The sequence below is a fragment of the Cervus elaphus genome, chromosome 20 (assembly GCF_910594005.1).
Source record: "Cervus elaphus chromosome 20, mCerEla1.1, whole genome shotgun sequence".
Taxonomy (NCBI): domain Eukaryota; kingdom Metazoa; phylum Chordata; class Mammalia; order Artiodactyla; family Cervidae; genus Cervus; species Cervus elaphus.
This window is the reverse complement of record NC_057834.1, coordinates 57,998,615-58,021,436: the sequence shown is the minus strand read 5'-3', so window position 1 is coordinate 58,021,436 and position 22,822 is coordinate 57,998,615. Positions and strand designations below refer to the sequence as shown.

The 22,822-nt window shown below is 44.1% G+C and overlaps 1 protein-coding gene across 1 annotated transcript; it reads left to right on the top strand.

Annotated features, from left to right (window-relative positions):
- Window positions 1-1,077: 1,077 nt before the first annotated feature.
- Window positions 1,078-21,409, top strand: SARS1 (seryl-tRNA synthetase 1). Its single transcript, XM_043877189.1, has 11 exons — window positions 1,078-1,327; window positions 9,182-9,252; window positions 12,750-12,830; window positions 13,903-14,061; window positions 15,032-15,175; window positions 15,896-16,051; window positions 18,726-18,947; window positions 19,541-19,670; window positions 19,939-20,096; window positions 20,597-20,726; window positions 21,028-21,409. Exons 1-11 carry the CDS (start codon window positions 1,192-1,194, stop codon window positions 21,183-21,185), a joined length of 1,545 nt encoding a protein of 514 aa, XP_043733124.1. The 5' UTR covers window positions 1,078-1,191; the 3' UTR covers window positions 21,186-21,409.
- The last annotated feature ends 1,413 nt before the right edge of the window (window positions 21,410-22,822 follow it).

Below are 22,822 nucleotides of genomic sequence, written 5' to 3'. Positions count from 1 at the left end.
GTTAGCTTTGGGGCACTGAGGGTGGGACTCTCAACTCTTGGTAAAGTGGGAAAGATGCAGAAAAGTATGTGTGCGCTCGTGCTAAGTCTTCAGTCATGTCTGACTCTTCGCGATCCTATGGACTGTAGCCTGCAAGGGTCCTCTGCTCATGGGATTCTCCAGGCAAGAATACTGAAGTGGGTTGCCATACCCTCCTCCAGGGGATCTTCCAGACCCATGGATGAAATCAGCATCTTACATCTCCTTCATTGGCAGGTGGGTTCTTTACCACTAGCGCCACCTGGGAAGCCCAGGGAGGAGTATATACCCATTCCCAAATCCTTCAAATAAAGCTCTTGTCATCAGTGAGATTTTTTGATAACTCTGGCTCCAATCAGCAACCAGAATACTTCACTGTAAAGGCCTGAATGTTCTAAAATTAAAATATGATGAAATCTTTGTTCTAGAAATTTTCACATAGATCCAAGACATGACTTCAGTATCTTAAACTGCCTTCAAATCTCCTATTTTCCTCTTGGAAAGGTCTCTTCAAGTGTCTCTCTGAAAGACTTCAATTCCATTCCTCCTACCCCAAGATCTAAAGGGTTGCAAAAGAGACAGTTTGGTTTACTCAATAATCAGATTAAGAAAGGTATCCTAACTCATGCAGGAGAGGAGGAATTTTGAATTGAAGTAATCTGGGGATTAAAACATGTTGCCACTCTCTTGACTCAAGATGGAGAAAAGAGTAGAGGTTCAGAGAAAGGGTCCAGTCTTAGGACTTGTAAGTCTTAGAAACTTGTAAGGTGGAAACTGGAATCTGCTGGAGGCCCCAGCTTCCAAGCCAGTGATTATACTGACAGCCCATGTCTTAGATATGCCCTTTAATACGAGGAGGAAACAGGCACTCATTTCTCTTCTATGGGACAACTAGAGCCCCTACACAAGCCAGCAGGGCTGGAAAGAGAGCACAGGAGCAGGTAAAACCCGCTTGTGGGCAAGACTTGAACACACCCCAGGAAGCCCACGCCCACCCATCCGCGGACCCGCCTCCGACAGAGCCGCTTCCGGTCCAGAGGTGGAGGGACCACACGCTCCCGCCGCGCCTGCGCAGGAAGGGCGGATCATCGCGCGGGTGCAGTGCGGCGGTCACAGGCTGACTGCTGTGGGACGAACCTCACTTCCCTTAGTGTTGGCCGGGGAGAAGGAACGATGGTGCTGGATCTGGATTTGTTTCGGGTGGATAAGGGGGGGGACCCAGCGCTCATCCGAGAGTCGCAGGAGAAGCGCTTCAAGGACCCGGGACTGGTGGACCAGCTGGTGAAGGCAGACAGCGAGTGGCGACGATGTAAGTACCGGGACGCGCGGAGAATCCCCGGAGCGTATCCCCAACTTCATCTCTCGGATCTCCTGAACTTCCACCCTTCGTTAAGACTCCCTCCCAGGTTGCGATGGCTCCGAAGCTCTCTGTCCCCCTCAAAACGCATCCGGAACCTGGATCATCCCTCTTTCCCCCTCCGCCGGGGCTATGCCACCTCCCTTCCCGGCGTGCTGGGAGCCGAGCGCTACTTCTGAGTCTGGGAATGGAGCATGGCGCAGGCGCATGAAGAGCTGTCAAGTCTTCCGGCGACAAGGGTAGCTAGAAGAAAGCCTGGGCGGGAGGTTTGGAGAGTTCCCCTTTCCGAACACTTGTCTTTGGTCGCCTTCTGTCTTTTTCTCATCTTCAGCGAAGTCATAGTGATCTCTTTCTCTCTTGATAGAATCAAAGGTTTCAACCTGAGTCATATCTACAGCGCAATAGGTTTACTCCGTCCATATTGGAAGCATTTTGGGACTGAGGCCGCTTCTGGCTAAAAACAGTGATCCCGGAGCCTTGGGGAAGGGCTCCCCCTGAACTGTGGGCAAACCTTTAAGAACCGAGAATAATCTTCCTTGGTAGATCAGACATGGGCATAGGGGTGTGGTGAAGCAAGGAAATGATTGTAATTATTGAGGCTGTTTAATTGTGATTTGTGGAAGTTTTCCGGGAAAGACATTGGCAGACTTGGGCTAGAACCTGGAACTGGACCGGGCATCCTTCATGATGCTAAATAAAACCGTAGAACCCTCTGCCTATCAATCTGCCTAGACTAGCCGGGGTAGTCACTAATTGGCCGGATGCTGTCAAACACGTGATTTATTCTGTCTGATGCAATAGGTCTGCAACCAGCTAGAGAGCCAGGTTTATGATAGCTCACTGCATAGGCATTCGCTGTCCAAAAATATGGTGGATTTCTGTTAGGAAAGTTAATTTTTCCTACATTTTAGTGTCACCCGTGTAGGGAAGGAGTTAAAGGAAGAGTTGGTAATATGAGGGTATTGGTTACCAGGAGAATATTTGTTTAGCTCAGGTTGTCTGCTGATTCTGGTGGTTTGTTTGACTGTGAAATCCCACCACCTGAATCCATATGTGAAGTTTTGAGTTGCAGCTGAATTAAATGGGAGGGAAAACTAGTTTGGACACTGTTTACTGAGTCAGATGTCAGAAGTATCAGATTTTATATCAGTCTAGCCATTGTAGCTCAGACTGTAAAGAATCTGCCTGCAATGCAGGAGACCCAAGTTGGATCCCTGGGTCAGAAGATCCTCTGGAGAAGGGAATGGCAACCCACTCCAGTATTCTTGCCTGGAGAATCCCATGGACAGAGAACCCTGGCAGGCTACAGTCCATAGGGTCATAGAGTTGGACGTGACTGACACTGCTACTAGCCATTGTCCAGTTGCTGAATGACTTCAGATGTGTTACCTAATCTCTTGGGTATAATGTACAGGTCTGTTGGAAGTTCTGTCTTGTACCTGCGGAGTGGGTATGTGGTGAGGGGATGGATTCTTCAGGGACAAGGTTGTGTTTTGATCATCTGTGTGTCAGTACCCAGGATGTACGTAGACATATGTGTGTGCTAAGTTGCTTTTGTTGTGTCTGACCCTTTGGAACCCCATGAACTGTAGCCCGCCAGACTCCTCTGTTCATGGGATTCTCCAGGCAAGAATACTGGAGTGAGTTGCCATGCCCTTCTCCAGGGGATCTCCCTGACCCAGGGATCCACCTGGGGTCTCTTGTGTCTCCCGCATCGGCAGGCAGGTTCTTTACCACTAATGTAACCTGGGAAGCCCCTGCATATACATACAAGATATACATATACACATGTGTACGTATAATCCCAGTACCTCTTACTGGACCTGGTCCTTAGTAAAGACTTTACAAAGGTTTGTTGAAGTCTGTGTTCAGGGCACCTATCCATATGAAAAGTGGTTCATGTAGTTTATTTTCTACATACCTATTGATTTGATTCTTTTCTAGTTGACATCCCTAACCAATAGTCTCTATAGCTAAGGGGAGTTAATGATTTTTCCCATTTCTGGCTGCTCAAGGTGGACATTGAGGGATCTTGTTTCAAGATTCTTTTACATCTGAACCTCTGATCAGAAGTTAGGGTTCTTCTATCATTAACTGCAACAAGGAGTTGCAACTCAGAGCCACATTAAGAACTCAGATCATGTTCCCTGACTGAGGACACAGCAAGCTTCACAAGGCCCTCCATTACGACTATACCTATATGTCTGCCTGTAGACCTCCGAGGTCAGGGGCTCTGTGTAGAACATAAAGCTAGTATGACTTGGAGTCAGAGCACCATGTTGGAGTTTACTACATCTCTTCTAACTTCAAGGATTTGAACTGTGATTTCTGCTTTTATTTCAGAGTAATATAATGAGGATACATTTGGGAATATAATAGGCATTTGTCTCGACTACTTCCAAAGTCACTAAATTTCCATGTATCTTGAAATCATCTGCCACTAACTGCAGGAAATATCAGTTGAAGTTGTTATTTCTTCTCAACCCTATTGCACTGCCTTAAAACAGGCCCTTATCACTGGAGTAACTTTCTGTTTCCCTTTCACCCCAGTCTCAGTTTGTTCAGGCCCACACCTGGGACATGTGATCCACATACGATATTTCTGTTGTGGCATTTATGTTATTTTTTATATACGGCCTTTTAAAACTAGGAATGGAATTGCTAGGTCGTAGGGTAGGCACATGGTCAGATTTAGTAGATAAACCTAATGGTTTTCCAGAATGGTTAAAGTAATTGATCCTCCCATAAGCACCATGTAAGAACTCCATTTGCTCTACAATCTTGCCCTTGATATTGGCAGTTTTTTTTAATTTTAGCCATTCCGGTGGATATATAATGGTATCTTGTGGTTTTAATTTACATTTTCTTGATAACTAAAAATATTGAGCACCTTTTCATATAGTACGTGTCAGCATTTGGACAGCCTGTTCTGGGAGGTATCTGTTCAAGCCTGTTGACTAGTTTTTATTTGAGTGTCTTTATTGTGTAGGAATTCTTTATTCTGTATACAAAATCTTGTAGATTACATGCAATGCAGATATTGTCTCCCAGTCTATGACTTGTCTTTTCACTTTCTTTTAGTGAATAGAGATTCTTGATTTTAATAATGTCTAATTTATTGGTTTTTTTCTTTTATAATTTGTGCTGCTTATGTTCTGTTTAGCAAATCTTTTCATATCCCAAAGTACTGAAAAGATTTTCCTTTTTTTCCCCTAGAAGTTTTATCACTTTACATTTCACATTTAGGTAGATTTATCTCATTGATTTTGGTATATAATGTGAGATAGGGGTCAAAGTTCATTTTTTAATGTGGAATTCTAATTGCTTATGATAAGATGCAGCCAGGTAGGAAAAGAAGGGCACGTCCTTAATCTGATAATAGATATTTATTAAAAATCCATAACTAACATTATTCTTTTTTTTCTAACATTATTCTTAATGATGAAGTATTGAATACTTTACTCGTGAGGTTGGGAACAAAACGAGGATGTCTGTTGTCATCACTTTTCATCAACATCATGTTAGAGGTTCTGAACAGTATGAAATACGGCAAGAAAAAGAAAGAAAAGATTGGAACAGAAATAAAACTGCCATCTGTCATTGTTTGCAGATGACTTGTTTGTTGTGGAAAACTTGAACTACTAATATTAAATAAATTTAGCAAGATCACTGTATACAATATATAGGATGAATAATGCTGTTTATATATACAAGTAACAATTAAAAAGCATCTGATACCTACAAGTATATTTAATAAATGACGTTCAAGATACCTACACTGAAAACTACAGAACATTTCTAGGAGAGGTTAAAGATAATGAAGGAACATGCTATATTCATTGATTGAAACATTCTGCATTGTTATTGTTTTTTAATTGTCATATTTTTCTTTTATCTCCCAGCATCTTGTACAGTGTTTTCTTTTATATTCCCAACACTTAGCACAGGGCCTTGCCAATAGGTGGGATTAAATCATTAAAAAAAAAATTATAAGTAGATATAGATTTACAGAAAGTTACAAAAATAGTGTAAGAAATCCTTCACTGTTTGCCCCATTGTTAACATCTAATGTAACTGATACAATATCAAAACCAAGAACTTGACATTTCTACCATCCATAGAGCTTATTCAGATTTCACCAGTTTTACATGTACTTGTTTGTGTGTGCCTGTAGTTCTGTGTGAATTTATTGTATGTGTAGATTATGCGAAGAGTTGACTCACTGGAAAAGACCCTGATGCTGGGAGGGATTGGGGGCAGGAGGAGAAGCGGATGACAGAGGATGAGATGGCTGGATGGCATCACCAACTCGATGGACATGAGTTTGAGTAAACTCCGGGAGTTTGTGACAGACAGGGAGGCCTGGCGTGCTGCGATTCATGGGGTCACAAAGGGTTGGACACGACTGAGCGACTGAACTGAACTGAGATCTGTATAACCACTGACACACTCAAGATACACAACTGTTCCATCATCACAGAGATCCCTTGCTAGCATCCCTCTGTATTCCATTCCCTTCCCCTGCCCTGTCTAACCCCTGACAACCCTTAATCTGTTCTCCATCTCTGTAATCAGTGTGAATAAGTGGATGAGAAAGTAGTTATATAGTTTGTACTGAAGTTAAGTTTAAATTTAGTTTAGGTAAACTTTGGCACAACTTTAAAAGAATAGCCATATCTAGGTGCTGTCTCATCTCTTTGTTGTTCAGTCACTCAGTCATGTCTGACTCCTTGCGACCCCATGGACTGCAGCACACCAGGCTTCCCTGTCCTTCACCATCTCCCGGAGCTTGCTCAAATTCATGTCCATTGAATCAGAGATGCCATTCAACCATTGCAGCCTCTGTCGTCCCCTTCTCTTGCCTTCAGTCTTTCCCATCATCAAGGTCTTTTCTAATGAGCTGGCTCTTCGCATCAGGTGGCCAAAGTATTGGAGCTTCAGTTTCAGCATCAGTCCTTCTAATGAATATTCAGAATTGATTTCCTTTCAGATTGACTGGTGTGATCTTCTTGTAGTCCAAGGGACTCTAAAGAGTCTTCTCCAACACAGTTCAAAAGCATCAATTCTTCAGCGTTCAGCCTTGTTTATGGTCCAACTTTCACATCCATACATGACTACTGGAAAAACCATAGCTTTGACTATACGGACCTTTGTCAGCAAAGTAATGTCTCTGCTTTTTAATATACTGTCTAGGTTGATCATAGCTTTTCTTCCAAGAGGCAAGCATCTTTTAACTTCGTGGCTGTCGTCACCATCTGAGGTGATTTTGAAGCCCAAGAAAATAGTCTGTCACTGTTGCCATTGTTTCCCCATCTATTTGCCATGAAGTGGTGGGACCAGATGCCATGATCTTTGTTTTTTGAATGTTGAGTTTTAAGCCAGCTTTTTCATTCTCCTCTTTCACTTTCATCAAGAGGCTCTTTAGTTCCTCTTCGCTTTCTGCCATAAGGGTAGTGTCATCTGCCTATCTGAGGTTATTGATATTTCTTCTGGAAATCTTGATTCCAACTTGTGCTTCATCCAGCCCAGCGTTTCTCATGATGTACTCTGCATGTAAGTTAAATAAGCAGGGTGACAATATACAGCCTTGACTTACTCCTTTCCCAATTTGGAACCAGTCTGTTGTTCTGTGTCCAGTTCTAACTGTTGCTTCTTGACCTGCATACAGATTTCTCAGGCAGCAGGTAAGGTGGTATGGTATTCCCATCTCTTTGAGAATTTTCCAGTTTGTTGTGATCCACAGAGTCAAAGGCTTTGGCATAGTCAATAAAGCAGAAGTAGATGTTTTTCTGGAACTCTCTTGCTTTTTTGATGATTCAACGGTTGTTGGTAATTTGATCTCTAGTTCCTCTGCCTTTTCTAAATCCAGCTTGACCATCTGGGAGCTCTTGGTTCACATACTGTTGCAGCCTGGCTTGGAGAATTTTGAGCATTACTTTGTTAGCATGTGAGATGAGTGCAGTTTGTATAGTAGTTTAAATGTTCTTTGGCATCGCCCATCTTTGGGATTGGAATGAAAACGGATCTTTTCCAGTCCTGTGGCCACTGCTAAGTTTTCCATATTTGCTGGCATATTGAATGCAGCACTTTAGCAGCAGCATCTTTTAGGATTTGAAATAGCTCAGCTAGAATTCCATCACCATCAGTTTGTTCATAGTGATACATACTACGTTATGCTACATAGTGATGTATACTACTAAGGCCCACTTGACTTTGCACTCCAACATGTTTGGCTCTAGGTGAGTGATCACACCATTGTGGTTTTCTGGGTCATGAAGATCTTTTTTGTATAGTTCTTCTGTGTATTCTTGCCACCTCTTAATATCTTCTACTTCTGTTAGGTCCATACCCTTTCTGTCCTTTATTGTGCCCATCTTTGCAAGAAATCTTCCCTTGATATCTCTAGTTTTCTTGAAGAGATCTCCAGTCTTTCCCATTCTATTGTTTTCCTCTATTTCTTTGCATTGTTCACTTAGGAAGGCTTTCTTATCTCTTCTTTGCTATTGTTGGAACTCTGCATTCAGATGGATATATCTTTCCTTTTCTCCTTTCCCTTTCACTTCTCTTCTTGTCTCAGCTATTTGTAAGGCCTCCTCAATCAGCCATTTTGCCTTTTTGCATTTCTTTTTCTTGGGGATGATCTTGATCACTGCCTCCTGTACAATGTCACAAACCTCCGTCCATAGTTCTTCAGGCACTCTGTCTATCAGATCGAATCCCTTGAATCTATTTGTCACTTTCACTGTATAATCATAAGGGGTTTGATTTAGGTCATACCTGAATGGTCTAGTGGTTTTCCCTACTGTCTTCAACTTAAGTTCATGATCTCATCTCTGGTCATCATTTTACCTGTCCAGAGCTAAAGACATATTGCTGCTAAAGCTTAGATTCAGGAGGTCCAACTTCTGCTAATCAGAGTTAGACTGATGAATTGCAATACCATGATGTTAATTTGGGCCAGAGTACCTATGCAGGCTGATTAATGCACAAAAGAAAACAAAATGTAAGAAATTGAATTCTTCTCAAGGCTGCCAGATGAGCATTGAATCAAAGCAAAGGAAGTTAACCATTTCTGGCATAGAGATATAGAATCTTAAGTGTTTGGGAGTGGAAACTTGACTGCCTTTTTTCTAGATCCTGGTGCATACCACATGGTTTTCCTTAAATGAATTTAAGATAATTGAACAGGTTATAGTTACATAAGTAATTTACAGGTTTCTCAGATTTGTTACTTTATTTACAGTGGTATCATCCAAGTTATGATACTTCTTAATTTTAGTCCCAGAATGGCCTTTTCACTGTCACCAAATGCTGGGGAATCCTATTGTAATCACCAATATAAGCTGTTTATATTTGGGGCTCTAAAGCTCTAAGATTTCACAACTTCATGAGGCACATCATTTAGTTCTGCCTGCAGTTTGGCCTTGGGCTGAGATCAGTCCCAAGGAACCATGATTAGGAATGCTGCTGCTGCTGCTAAGTCGCTTCAGTCGTGTCCGACTCCGTGCGATCCCATAGATGGCAGCCCACCAGGCTCCCCCGTCCCTGGGATTCTCTAGGCAAGGACACTGGAGTGGGTTGCCATTTCCTTTTCTAATGCATGAAAGTGAAAAGTGAAAGTGAAGTCGCACAGTCGTGTCCGACTCTTCGAGATCCCATGGACCATAGCCTACCAGGCTCCTCCGTCCATGGACTTTTCCAGGCAAGAGTACTGGAGTGGGTTGCCATTGCCTTCTCTGGATTAGGAATGAGGTATCTTAATTATGTGCCTGTCTTTGGTACATTCTTGGGTTCTTTATTCTTCAGGCAGATTTCGGGCAGACAACTTGAACAAGCTGAAGAACCTATGCAGCAAGACAATTGGAGAGAAAATGAAGGTAAGAGAACTCAGTAAGGGACTGGAGAGCTTGAGCAGGGGTATTTAATCTTATTCTTTAGTTAATACATAATTTCTAGCTTAGTGTTTAATTTTGTGTGCTACTGGATTTCTTACCAAAGAGGGAAAGTTTTTTTTTGTTTGTTTGTTATATATATATATATTTATTTTGCTATTTTTTTAATTCATTTTTATTAGTTGGAGGCTAATTACTTTACAGTATTGTAGCGGTTTTTGCCATACATTGACATGAATCAGCCATGGATTTACATGTATTCCCCATCCTGAACCCCCCTCCCACCTCCCTCCCCATCCCATCCCTCTGGGTCATCCCAGTGCACCAGCCCTGAGCACTTGTCTCATGCATCCAAGCTGGACTGGCGATGTGTTTCACACTTGATAGTATACATATTCTCTCAGATCATTCCACCCTTGTCTTCTCAAAGAGGGAAAGTTATTTTAAAAAGAAAGGGAGGAAGGCAGGAAGGGAACTAAAAGGCATTTTCAAGAATCAGTGACTCCATCTTTGGTCTGCAAGTATGTTTTAGTCCATTCTGGCTGCTGTAACAGAGTTCCACAGACTGGATGGCTTATAAACAACAGAAATTTATTTCTTACAGTTCTGGGGGCTGGAAATCCAAGATTAAGGCACCAGCAGATTGGTGAGGGCTCACTTCCGGGTTTATTGACAGTCTTCTGGCCGTGTCCTCATGGCAGAAGGAGCAATGGACCTCTCTGGGGTCTCTTTCATAAAGATCCCATGACCTAATCACCTCTGACGGACCCCACTTCCAAATACCGTCACATTAGGGATTGGGTTTCAACATGTAAATTTTGGAGGACATAGATATTCAGTGTGTTGTAAAACAAGATTCTTGCCACACAAGTCATTCATTGTCCCTTCTGTTCTTAATAATGTGAATTCCACCAGTAATTCCTTCCAGTTATTTCTTGAGCTCAACCTACAGTGCCAGAAAGGTTTTCCTGTGGTAGATTTCAGATTCTTTATCCCAGCTCTTTAATTAAGAACACACTGATGTTGAGTCCAAATCCTAGACTTTGATTTATGAGACTTCAGGCAGGTTAACATCTGAGCCTCAGTGTTCTTGTCTGTGAAATGGCAATTCTAACACTAACCTTTAGAATACAATTGTGAGAACTAAAACCTTTTAATACAGAAAACCTGGCACAATGCCTAGACTGTGGTAGTTATTTAGCAATTGAGAGTAGCAGTGGTTGGCAAGTAGTTACTGGCCTTCATCCAAGAAAAAATTCTTCCTGTACTGAAGAATGTTAAATTTCAGCTCAACTTTGTTTTGGCAACCAGATCGGTTCATGTTTTTAATCTTTCTTCAAAAATACCCTGTTAGCTCTTTAGTCATTTTTCAAAAAACATGTTAAATGTAAGCCATAGTCTATCTTGTTTTTAAGTTGTAAACCTCGAAAATAAACCAAAAAACTGTGAAATTTAGGAACCTGAACCAGGAAAGATCATAACAAAAAGATTCCCTTGGATTCCGACACCTTATCCTTCATGATATTCTGCATCCTTCTCTTTAATACTGTTTTGTTACACTTTCAGCATATGACAGGCTATAGAAATTGACATGGATGATAATGGTACAGTTTTCTTCCTGTGCTGAAAGCCTTGACACTAAATCAGTTGCATGTCAGGGACACTGTAATGATGTTAATTTGCATATATACTTTTGCCTAAATATTTTTGGGGGCATATATACAGATAGTGCCAACCAAGTATTTTTCTTAGCAAGAAGATGGGAGTATTTTCATTTGCATTAGCATTCTTAGATCCCTAGCTGCTGGTCCTACAAGGAGTGTTCTCTCTCGCTGTCCATTGAAACAGTACCAGCGGTGCTTTAGTTTGTAAAGCACCTGAAAGCAGTCAGAATCCTTTCACATACATCTCATTTTGGTTTTGATCTTTGCTGTAAACCTGGAGTATAGGTAGTACATTTGTTAGCCCTGTTGGAAGGGTAGGAAGTCCCTACCTAAGGTATTGAAAGGGTAGGTATTTCCTAAGTAGGAAATACCCTTCCTAAATAGGCTTAGGAAATTAAGGAGCTTGCCTAAAATCATGCCGTAAGTTAGTTGCAGAGCCAGAACTTGAACTCAGAACTTGAATTTGCTGCCCTGAGGGATTATCAGAGAGCAAGAGGGCCTCAGCTATCTTAGCTACCAAATGGAACATCTTGAACATCTTGAGGTTTAGGCCATTTTTTTTCTACTTTGGTAGTCTATGCTTGTTCTTATCAAGACTCCTTCTGATACTGTCAGACTTTACAAATTTAAAGATGATTTTTCTTGAATCACTGAAGGGTGTGAGTTGGGTTTTGATCGAATCCTGACTTGTATGGAATGTCTAATGAAAGTGAAAAGTGAAAACTGCTCAATTCAGTTCAGTCGCTCAGTCGTGTCTGACTCTTTGCAACCCCATGGACTGCAGCACACCATGCTTCCCTGTCCATCACCAACTCCCGGAGCCTAACTCAAACCATAACCCATCAGGCTCCTTGTGCTTGTAATTCTCCAGGCAAGAATACTAGAGTGGGTTGCCATTCACTTCTCCAGGGGATATTTCTGACCCAGAAATCAAACCTGAGTCTCCTGTATTCTTTACTGTCTAAGCCACCACGGAAGCCTAAATCTTTAGAAAAACATGATTTCTATGTATTATTTTATTTATACTTACAAAGCAGACCCTAATTCTTCTCAACTTATTTTTACATGTGTTTTCCTGAGGTCTTACAGGTCTTGTTATAATGGACTTTGATAATATTCTTTATCTCTATTTAATTTAGGAAGAATTTGATTCTTCAAATTATCTTCTACTTAGCTCTGGGCAAAGTTTAAAAATGATGATCTGGTAGAATATTGTGAAGAAGGGTGAGGAGAGAAATCAGAAGGGAAAAAAATCTAGTCATGGGTACACCCTTACCATTTTGCTAAGGCACATTGGTTGCTCTAAACTTAGTTTTGAATTCTGTGGCTTTTTTCCTCAAAAATTGTGTTTCTTTGGCTTCTTCATACTTCATCATCCCATCCATTTTTATCCTGAGCCTCAGGCCTAAGGGCTGGGTTTGTTCTTAGCAGGTAGACGGGGATTCATAAATTGATACATAGGCATCTGCCCACCGCTGGCCCCTGACCAGCACTGAGCATTTTCACATGATCTTGGGACCATAACACTGTGTGTCCATGTCAGACATTTTTCTTCTCGAGTTCCTGATACTGTCAACACTGTGACCCCGATGGGTTAATCCATCTGTCCAGGATCAGAAAGCTAGGAAGTGGCAGGATGAGGACTTGAAATCTTGACTTCTTACTTCAAATTTACTGATGTTTCTCCCATCTTTTGCCTCTTTTAGAGATTCTAGGTTATGTAGAATTCTGTGATTAGTTTATATGATGCATTAATGTGGTGTGCACTTATAAAACTATGTCAGAAATGTTCAAATTAATTTTTTTCCTTTCCTATAGAAAAAAGAGCCAGTGGGAAATGATGAATCCATTCCAGAAGATGTATTAAATCTCGATGACCTCACTGCAGACACTTTAACTGTAAGTTATTGTCCTTTTCTGGACTGGGATTGTGTTCTTTTATCTTAACTTTGTTCCTGGACGAGCAAGTCCTGACACTATACTTCATCCAGCATTGCTGCATTCTTGAATTTCTGCAGCTGGGATGTGGCCTCATCTACCTTGTTAATCTTGATACTTGAGTATTAGCGATGAGATAGGTGGAGTGGAAAAGTGAAGATTAGGAAGACAAAAAAAAAGAGTAGAAAGAGAAGAAAACAGGAGCTGAATTATGTTTGATTTATATAACTCCATTTCTACAGGGTCAGGAATTTTTCAATTTATTGTAATTCAGTAAATGTTCACTACATTGGGCCTAAAGCAGTAATTTTCAAGGTTTTTAGTCACTGAACACAAAACCTGCAACACAGAAGCGTGACAAGAGCATAAACACAAAAAAGCAAAGTTGCTGTGCTTAAAGGGCTCACTTGGGGGTGCTATTCCTGACCTGCCCTACCTGCTAAGGGTCTCCCCAAGAAATCAGAGTACACTTGGAAACCCCTGCAGTAAGGAGCACAAAATAAGTTTAAGCCAAGTTCTCTTGCTCCTAATAAATTTGCACTTTTTCTAGAGAGCAGTTAAATGTGTAGTATGTTGGTTTAATCAGGACACTGAGAGGTGCCCTCAGAAAATGCATGGCTGCCTCTTGTTGTGTGGCAGAAACGAACACAATGATGTAAAGTAGTTATCCTCCAATTAAAAATAATAAAATTTAAAGAAAGAAAAAGGAAAGTACAAGTTAAGGGAAAGAGCTCTTAAAGAGTTATGGTATTAATGCTCCTGAGATACATGGGAATAAGAGGAGTGGCTGGAATTTATCCATCTCTGCCTTAGGCACCCTGAAAGAAAATGCCAGTGGATTTGTCAGGCAAGACTATATATATCCCGGTGTGAAATGACTCTCAGTTCTTTGAAAGCCTCCAGTCACAATTTTGAAAATGCTATTGCAAGAGTTGTCACTAGAGCATAACAGGGTTGAGGCAACAGAATTTGTTCCCTACCCGGTCCGTGACTTACCGTGGTCTGGGGCGGGCTTGGCCTTGTTCACTTACAGAACCTGAAAGTCTCTCAGATCAAAAAAGTCCGGCTTCTCATCGACGAAGCCATCCTGAAGTGTGACGCCGAGCGGATGAAGCTGGAAGCTGAGCGGTTTGAGAACCTTCGCGAGATCGGGAACCTCTTGCACCCGTCCGTGCCCATCAGCAATGACGAGGTAGGTGTCGGCGCCACAGCTGGCGGCTGCCGTGCGCGCCCCTCTCCGCTGGGAAAGGGGCGGGGTGGGAGGCGGGCAGCGAAAGCTGGCACTCGCGGTCTAAGAAAAGCAGGCTCTTTGTGTGTTTGCCCTGCCCACCAATTGAGAACTGTGAAAGAGTCAGATCCCCGCCTGATTGGGAAATAGCAAGGACAGCAGGTAGGTGGAGACGCCTGGCACGGAAACCGCTCCTAAATCGGGCTGCTGCCCCATCCACTGCGTGTTGCCCCTGGTAGCAGCTTGCCTAGTGGGAGGGATCTGCAGAATCAACCTCACCCCTCACCCACACCCTGCTGGGAAGCCGCAGGTTGAGGGAAATCTGCATGATAAAAGTTTCCTGCTGAGTGGGAGCTTCCCCAGCACAAAGCGGCTCAGAGCCCAGCCTTTGTTCCCTGACACCCCAGCCGGGGCAGGGCCCATCTGTGCCTCTTTCATTCATTCCCTGGAGAACCGAACATTCAACTCATTGAGGGCTGGGGTGGCAGACTCAGGAGGTCAGAGCCCGGAGCCCGCCCTCCTGTGGCCCCAGGACCGAGGGAGAGCCTAGGAAAAAAGAACTCTACATTCTCCTCTGTACCCCAGGCAATGAGGATTGTCCAGGAGAGGGTTTTCCCTGTATAGGATTTTCCAGGAGTCATTTGAAAAGGGTTGGAAAAAAAGAGAATACTACAGATCTTTTGGAAAATCATGATTTCAGTTCCATGGCTAGAATTGCTTCTAGGAATTTATAAATTATTATTTTTCTGTTGAAGACAAATTCTGTAGCAAATTCCCTTCTCTAGTGCCAGTACACAGGGGCCAAAACCTAGTGTCTGAGTTAAGCGGAGACATCACAGAGCCCTGGGTTGTTCTTGGAGATCAGGGTTTGGAAAAATGGAGGCTGTAGACTTAAGAGCTCATGCATCTCTCTCTCCTGGTCTTATTTCCTTAGGATGCCGACAACAAAGTAGAGAGGATTTGGGGTGATTGTACTGTCAGGAAGAAGTACTCTCACGTGGACCTGGTGGTGATGGTAGATGGCTTTGAAGGCGAAAAGGGGGCCGTGGTGGCTGGCAGTCGAGGGTACTTCCTGAAGGTAAGAGTGAGGTTGGTTATAAAGATTGGTTATAACCAATGAGGTCGATTATAAAGAAAGAACTGCAGAAAACATAACCCACTTAAAGAGGCCAAACATCTGCCTTTCTATCATAAACTTACTGGCAATTAGATGCAATTCTCTTTCTAAAGCAGGAAAGTGCTTATCAGGATTCCCTGGGACAAAAGCCACTAAGTGATCCTCCATAATGAATATGTTTTGTTGACTGACTTAGAACAGTCTCTGCCTTTAAGGAGCTCAGTGTAATTGGACAGTCAGACAAGTAGCATAAGTGCTGTGGTGTGAGAAGCCCAGGGTGCTGTGGGAATGGATGGGCAGAAGCAGCAAACCCAGATCAGCTGGGACAGAGGGAAGATTCCTTCAGGAAAGCCTTCCAAAAAGGACATGGTAAAGTCATTTCGAAAATACTGTCCATATAGGTTTGTTTTGCATTTGCAAATAAGTCCAATGTTTTAAGACTTCACTCTCCCATGTACCTTGGGTGCATAATCCTTTTCCTTTATTTGTATCTTAGAGGGAATGCTTTTCAGATGATATGCTGAGCTCTGGTGTCAAGAAAGAGTCTCTTGAGTCAGTTGTTGGATCTGCAGTCTTTGCGGCCTCCCGTGTGCCCCCAGTTGCCTCTGGGTGTAAACACTAGCAGATGAACATGATGGTGGCAGAACCCAGTCACACAGTGCTGTGTCTCTGCTCCCTTAGGGGGTCCTGGTATTCCTGGAACAAGCACTCATCCAGTTTGCCCTTCGGACCTTGGGAAGTCGGGGCTACACTCCCATTTATACCCCCTTCTTCATGAGGAAGGAGGTCATGCAGGAAGTGGCACAGCTCAGCCAGTTTGATGAAGAACTTTATAAGGTGAGTAGCCTGTGGCAGTGTACCAGAATCTCCTTAAGGTAAGAAGTTTAATTTCGAAGACACAGCAGTGCTCCCCAGCAAGACTTCCTTGGAGGACGGAAATGTTATATGTAGTGGCTGTTGAGCACTTTGGTGGCTAGTGCAACTGAGGAAGTAAAATTTTAATGTAAATGATCACGTGTGACTAGTGGCTACCATTTGGACAGTCCAGATGTAAAGTCTATTTTTTCTTTCCCTACATGGTTTATGTAATGCACTGAAATTGATCTTTAGCACCGTGAGCTTAGAAAAGAAGCTCGTAGATTATTATTAACCTTGGACAGAAGGAAATTGCCCAAGTGGCTGATCTTCCCACTCCTGACCCCAGACAGGAAGCTTCCACGGAGGAGATATACTTTCCTTTGGATGGATGTAACTTCCAGTTTATGGCTCTTTCTCAACCATGAGGCATCTCAGGGTGAGCCAGAGGATTTGAGTTGAGGTACAGAAGGTCATTCTGAGTCAGTCAGCTTTAACGTCCGCCACCGCTCCCCTGTCTGTGCCCAGCACTCAGAATTGCTGGTGTCTCTACTGACGGCTGCCCGTCACAGCTGAGTTTACTTTTCACTTGTCCCTCTCCTTCAGCACCGGTCCATCAGGGGTGGAGGGTTGGGAGAGGGACTGTGTTCCTATTGGCTATTCCTTCTTAAATCCATGTAGGAGGTAGTTAGACAGGTGCTCCTGGCCTCATCTGATTTATCTATTTAGAGAGATAAGTTTACTACTCAGAACCTTCTTCCCACTAGGTCCTGTTGGTGAGTTCAAAGTTATGTTTTCTTTCAAGATGCAGTGGGAAACAAAATACTCTCTCCAAACATTAATACAACCCTGGGGCCCTCTTCTTCTTCCTTTTAATGAGAGGAACATGTGTATTATCAAATGGGACCTCTTTTTATCTTTTTTTTTTTTTCCTTTCTTCTCAACCCCCAAGATTGGATGAGTGATCACTGACAGAATTTCAGAAGTAGATGCCCTGCAGGTAACACCAGTGAGAAGCTTATATGAAGGATTATGAGAAACATTAGGCAGCAGGTGCTCCCTGTGTTCCCTGCATTCTCTGTCTCTTATCCAGATGCTTCTTGGATCCATAGGCAGGGAGACTCACAGATCTCCATATAGAGGAATTGGGGCTGGCACTTCTTATCCCATCACCTCAGTTTATTAATTCTCTAGAGCGGTGCTGTCCAGCTGAACTCCCTGTAATTGTAGAAATGTTCTCTGTTTCTGTCCTATCCATGCGGCAGCTACCAGCCATGAGTGGCCGCTGAACACTTGAAATGGGGTTCATGCAAACCCAGGAATTAGTTTTTAATTAAAATAGCCATATGTGAAAAAAAAAAAAAAATAGCCATATGTGGCTACTGGCTGTACCACATGAGACCACAAGCTCTATTGTTTTTATGTTGTCTATGAACAGCCTCACACGGGGTTAAGTTCCCACTGTTAGTTAGCAAGGTAGTCTCCCAGATTTCCAAATGCTGGCCCAGAAGAAGTTTGCTCTCCTCTTTTTTTTTTTTTCTCTCCTCTTTTTTTAAAAAATATTTTAATTAAATACCACATGACAAAATTTGTAAGTGGTGGTGGGAAATCGTCTTCTTTCTTATTACCTAATACAGTTGTCATTTTTAATATTCTTTCAGTGCCTTTTTTCATACATATATTATTTTCTCATATTTCTAATCACACTGTATAGATTGTCTTTTTATTTTACATTTATCAGAAGCGTTTTTCAGTGTAACTGCATGGTCTTCATAACCATCACTTCTTAATGGTTATATAATATTACATGGCATGGATATAGGCTACCCAACTCTTCCCTGTTGAATATTTAGGGGGCTTCTGGGCTTCCCTGGTGGCTCAGTGGTAAAGAACCCTCCTGCCAATACAGGGGACAAGGGTTCAATCCTTGGGTTGGAAAGATCCCCTGGAGTAGGAAATGCATATTTATGGGGCTTCCTTTTTTTTGCTATCAGTAAGTTACAGTGAACTTTGTTCTGTATAGCTTTTTTTCCTCTTTTGCATTACTTTCTTCAGCTAAGTACCAAAGTGATTCTTCAAGGATTATAACCCTAGATTAACCCACAAGTATCAAGACAGCAGAGCCTATCTCCTTTTGCCCAACATTGGCAAAAAGAATTTGGCTCTTACTAAATGCCTCACAAACATTTCTCAAGTGGATTAATTCATATTGCTACCAGCTCAGGTTTTATTGCATACCTGCCATCATTGGCCATTATACATAGTTTATAAGTGTTTCATTTATTAGGTAAAGTAAAAACAGTATCAAAGGGAATTCCCTGGTGGTCCATTGATTAGGCCTGAATGCTTCCACTGCAGGGGGGCATGGGTATGATCCCTGGTTGGGGAACTGAGATTTCACATGTCACATGTTGCACCCAAGAGAAGAACATAATATCAGAATACTTTATCTCCTTTTTGCATTACTTGATTTCAGGGACCCCATTTTGGACTGACCCATTCACTCCCTTATCTTTTTAGCATCTCCTGCTCTCTCTCGGGCAGAGATTGAAGAAAATTCATCCTCCCTTCACTCAGATCTTCTATGTGGCTTCTTGCTCGAAATGAGGTTCTCCTCCCTCAGTCTTAACTAGTAAACATTACCCTCCTCCCACAGGTGATTGGCAAAGGCAGTGAAAAGTCTGATGATAACTCCTATGAGGAGAAATATCTGATTGCTACCTCTGAACAACCCATTGCTGCTCTCCACCGGGACGAGTGGCTTCGGCCAGAGGACTTGCCAATCAAGTATGCCGGCCTGTCCACCTGCTTTCGCCAGGAGGTGGGCTCCCATGGCCGTGACACCCGTGGCATCTTTAGAGTCCATCAGTTTGAGAAGGTGAGTAGACAGGTCAGGGCGAGGAATGGGACTCTTCTGTCTGTCTCTCCAGGGTGGTTAGTGGAGAAACAAAACCTGTGTTGTTCAGCCCCACCCCAGCCCCTGTCTTTTCTCTCTTTGCCCCCATCTGTGTGTGTGTAGGGAAGAGGCTGAGAATCGCATAGTGGCGGGGCTGGAGGACAGACTCAGGAACCAGCTGGCCTGAGTCCAAAGGCACACCCCACCACTTAATGCTGTGTAACCTGGAACTAGTTGCTTAAACTCTCTGTGCTGCACCCTCCTCTGTAAAAGGGGGTAGTAGTAGGACCTGCCTCGTTAGGCTACTGGGAAGATGAAACCAGTTATCACATGGAAAGTACTTAGAACAGTACCCGGCACATTTGTGGGGCGCTGTCTACACCAGCACCAGCAAGGGGTTCTTGCTGCAGCCCCAGCCAGCCCCGTGCAGCCCCTGTTGCTCACCGGGGGCCCCAGCCCCGCCTGACTCCCAGTGGAGTAGGAATAGGTCTTTGTTGCAAGGATAGCTCCCACCTCAGTGTTCAGTTTATTCACCCCACTCCGTCGTCCCCGTCTCCTCGGGTCTGTCCTTGCAGATAGAGCAGTTTGTCTACTCCTCGCCACACGACAACAAGTCCTGGGAGATGTTTGAGGAGATGATCACCACCGCGGAGGAGTTCTACCAGTCTCTGGGGATCCCTTACCACATCGTGAATATCGTCTCAGGTATCCACCTCCCTCTCCCGCATCCCACAGACATCACCCGGACCAGTGGGGCTGCCCCACAAAGAAATAGCCCACAATCCAGTTAATTGCCCACGTTAATTAAAATATCACACTCTTCTCCCTTGGGAGCTTTTGGTGCTAAGAATATCTGGGCATGATTTTTCTTCTGGGGATAGGATGTGAATTAAAGAATTCTTCGGGCTTGCTAAAGGTTAGCCTTCTGAAATAGCATCCCTCCTTCATGAATTCTAGGGGTTTTTCCTTACAGGTTCTTTGAATCATGCTGCCAGTAAGAAGCTTGACCTGGAGGCCTGGTTTCCGGGCTCGGGCGCCTTCCGTGAGTTAGTCTCCTGTTCTAACTGCACAGACTATCAGGCTCGCCGGCTCCGAATCCGATATGGGCAGACCAAGAAGATGATGGACAAGGTTAGATGGTCCCTGAGGAGGCAGGCAGTGGGGCCTTTTAGCGCAGAGTGGAGCCACCTTATTTTGGCCTTTGGAGGACATCATGTCCCAGCATCATGGGGAAACCTGAGCTGCTCACGCTAGGCCAGAGAAGGAATCTGAAAATGACTTTTACTGAATCCAGGACTGAGTCCTTCTAGATGGAAACCTGAATCTAGCTCTGTTCTACAAGATAATTCTATTTTTTTCCTCCTCTTGGTTTTGTTCTCCGTAACTCCAGATAAAGAGATATCCCCATTTGTCTACACAGAACAAGGTGGAGGCAAGGTTTTCCTTCTTGTGCAAGAAGGTCTGGGTTGTAGGCTTATCTTTCCAAACCCAGTTTTCAGGCCCTCATCTTTTCCAGGTCAGGGGCTTGAAAGGGGTTGAAAGAAGGAGGCCATTGGGTAGACTGTTCTTCCCTCAGAGGGCCAGCAAGGGCTTGAGTATAACTGCTCTGTCTGGGGACCATCTCCTCGCAGGTGGAGTTTGTCCACATGCTCAATGCCACCATGTGCGCCACAACCCGCACCATCTGTGCCATCCTGGAGAACTACCAGACAGAGAAGGGCATCCTCGTGCCTGAGAAATTGAAGGAATTCATGCCGCCAGGTGAGGCTCCCTGCCTTCCTCCTCTTGTGCATCTTCCCACTCTTGCACCAAGTTTTCTTATTGATTCACAGGCCCCAAAACTCTGCCTTGTCCTCTGGTGCCAGGCACTGCAAGGGGCAAGGTTGAAAAGTAGCCAGTACAGGTATGTTAGTCTATTTAAATGCAGCTAAAATTCAGGCTGCGAAAAGAAAGGAACAGAGGAAAGCAGTGCCTACCGTTGTCTTGTGGAACTTTCCCCAGAGGTCCCTGGGCTTTGACCCTTGAGGAATGACAGGTTATCTGGTTGACTCTTCCCTTTCAGGTCTCCAAGAACTGATCCCCTTTGTGAAGGCTGCGCCTATCGACCAGGAGCCCTCGAAGAAGCAAAAGAAGCAGCATGAGGGCAGCAAGAAGAAAGGGGCAGCGAGAGATGTTGCCCTGGAAAGCCAGCTGCAGAACATGGAGGTCACTGATGCCTGAACATGCCCTTGTCCCCTCCACCAGGCTTCCATTGCCTCAGGTGCAATATCAGAGCCTGCCCACAGGCAGGGACGCCCAGCACGCATGCATCGCCCACCCTGTCTGACTGCATTACTCAAAGGGGAACCATCTGCCACATAGTGCAACGTTCTCTTTTCTCATTTGGGCATAGGATTCATCACCAGTGACTGATGAAACCATGTAATAAAGCATCTCTGAGGGAGGCCAGGACTCTTCCTCAGTCTTCTGCCCGGGGCTTGAACCCTATCTGTGACAGTTCTCCCTGGAACCATCTTCACCTCTGCTTGTTCTGCTATATATAAGGTTGTCCGTGTAGCAACGAGAGCCTTTGAGGAGGTAGGGGAAGGCAGGAATAGCTTTCGTAAAAGCTCAAGGGAAAAGTGAAAGCTTTGAGTCTTAGACGCACAGGCTTACCAGGCAAGGGCAGGATCCTCCTTTGTAAACGCGCCCCTGCTTTGTTAAAGCAGTTAGGTAGGACCAGCTTAGAGACCTGGGTTGATATAAAAAGCTGCATAGCACATCTGTTCCCTGGGAAGGGCTTCACGGAGAGAGAGGGAGGGAGGCGGCGAGACATCACAGTGGATGAGACTATATTTAATCTCAAAAAAGTCCTTAGATTCAAGACACACGGAACAGGGAGGGCCTTATTCACAGCTGCCTCTCTCCAGTCATCCCCAAATGGGAGACTAACTGCCTGGCAGCTTGTTGCTACAGCTCTAGAGAATCGACAGAGCCCGCAGGATGGGGCTAGTGGGAATGAGGTTGTATTCCTTTCTCTGGAGCTTCCACCATTGGCCTAATGGCCAGTTCACCCTTTCCCTTGGGGAGGATGCCGTTTAGGCTCTTAATTTACCTGCTGCCTTTCATCTGCAATCTACAAACACTTCACTTTAATAACACCTTGTGTTAGTTTAGTGCTTCTCCCCTAGGAGCCTAAAATACCTCCTGTAGATGATCTCTTTTATCTCTGTGGCAGTCCCAGACAGGAGGGTGGGGACATGATTATATCTCTCCCATCACAGGGAAGACAGTACTAGGTAGGTAGGGGAGATGAGAAAACATGGCCACCTGGAAGCCAGGAGTCCTGACTCCTCAGCAGGGCTTGATGCTTGCTTGCTGTGTTTCTTTGGCAGGATGAGAACAGGACTCTGGCCTGCCACGTGGGAGCTTTATTTCATTTTCCCTAGTCCCAAGGCAACTTCCCCGGGCCTGCTGGAGCTTGCTATAGCACCCAGGAAAGAGGCCATGTGCTTGCTTTTCCACTGGGGGCTTGGGCTGATCCTGTGGATCTTGCTGCTGGGAGACCCCATCAAAACCGGGGCACCTGAAAGGGTGACCGCAGTGGCCCTCTTACCGCAGGCAGGCTCAGAGCCTGCCTCTAACTCTAACCAGTGCCTCCACTTGGACAAAGCCAGGGCAAGAGAACAAAAGAGCAAGCTGCTCCATGTGCTTGGAAGGACGAGGTATTCACATTCCTGTAGCCTCAACTATTTGATTTAAAGAAAGGCAGTTTACACAGTGAGCAGAAGGCCGGTTTTGGTCACCACCACACACCACTCTTGCTTGTTTGAAAAGCCCATTGTACTTTGGGGTTAGAGACTCCAGTGGCCCTGAAC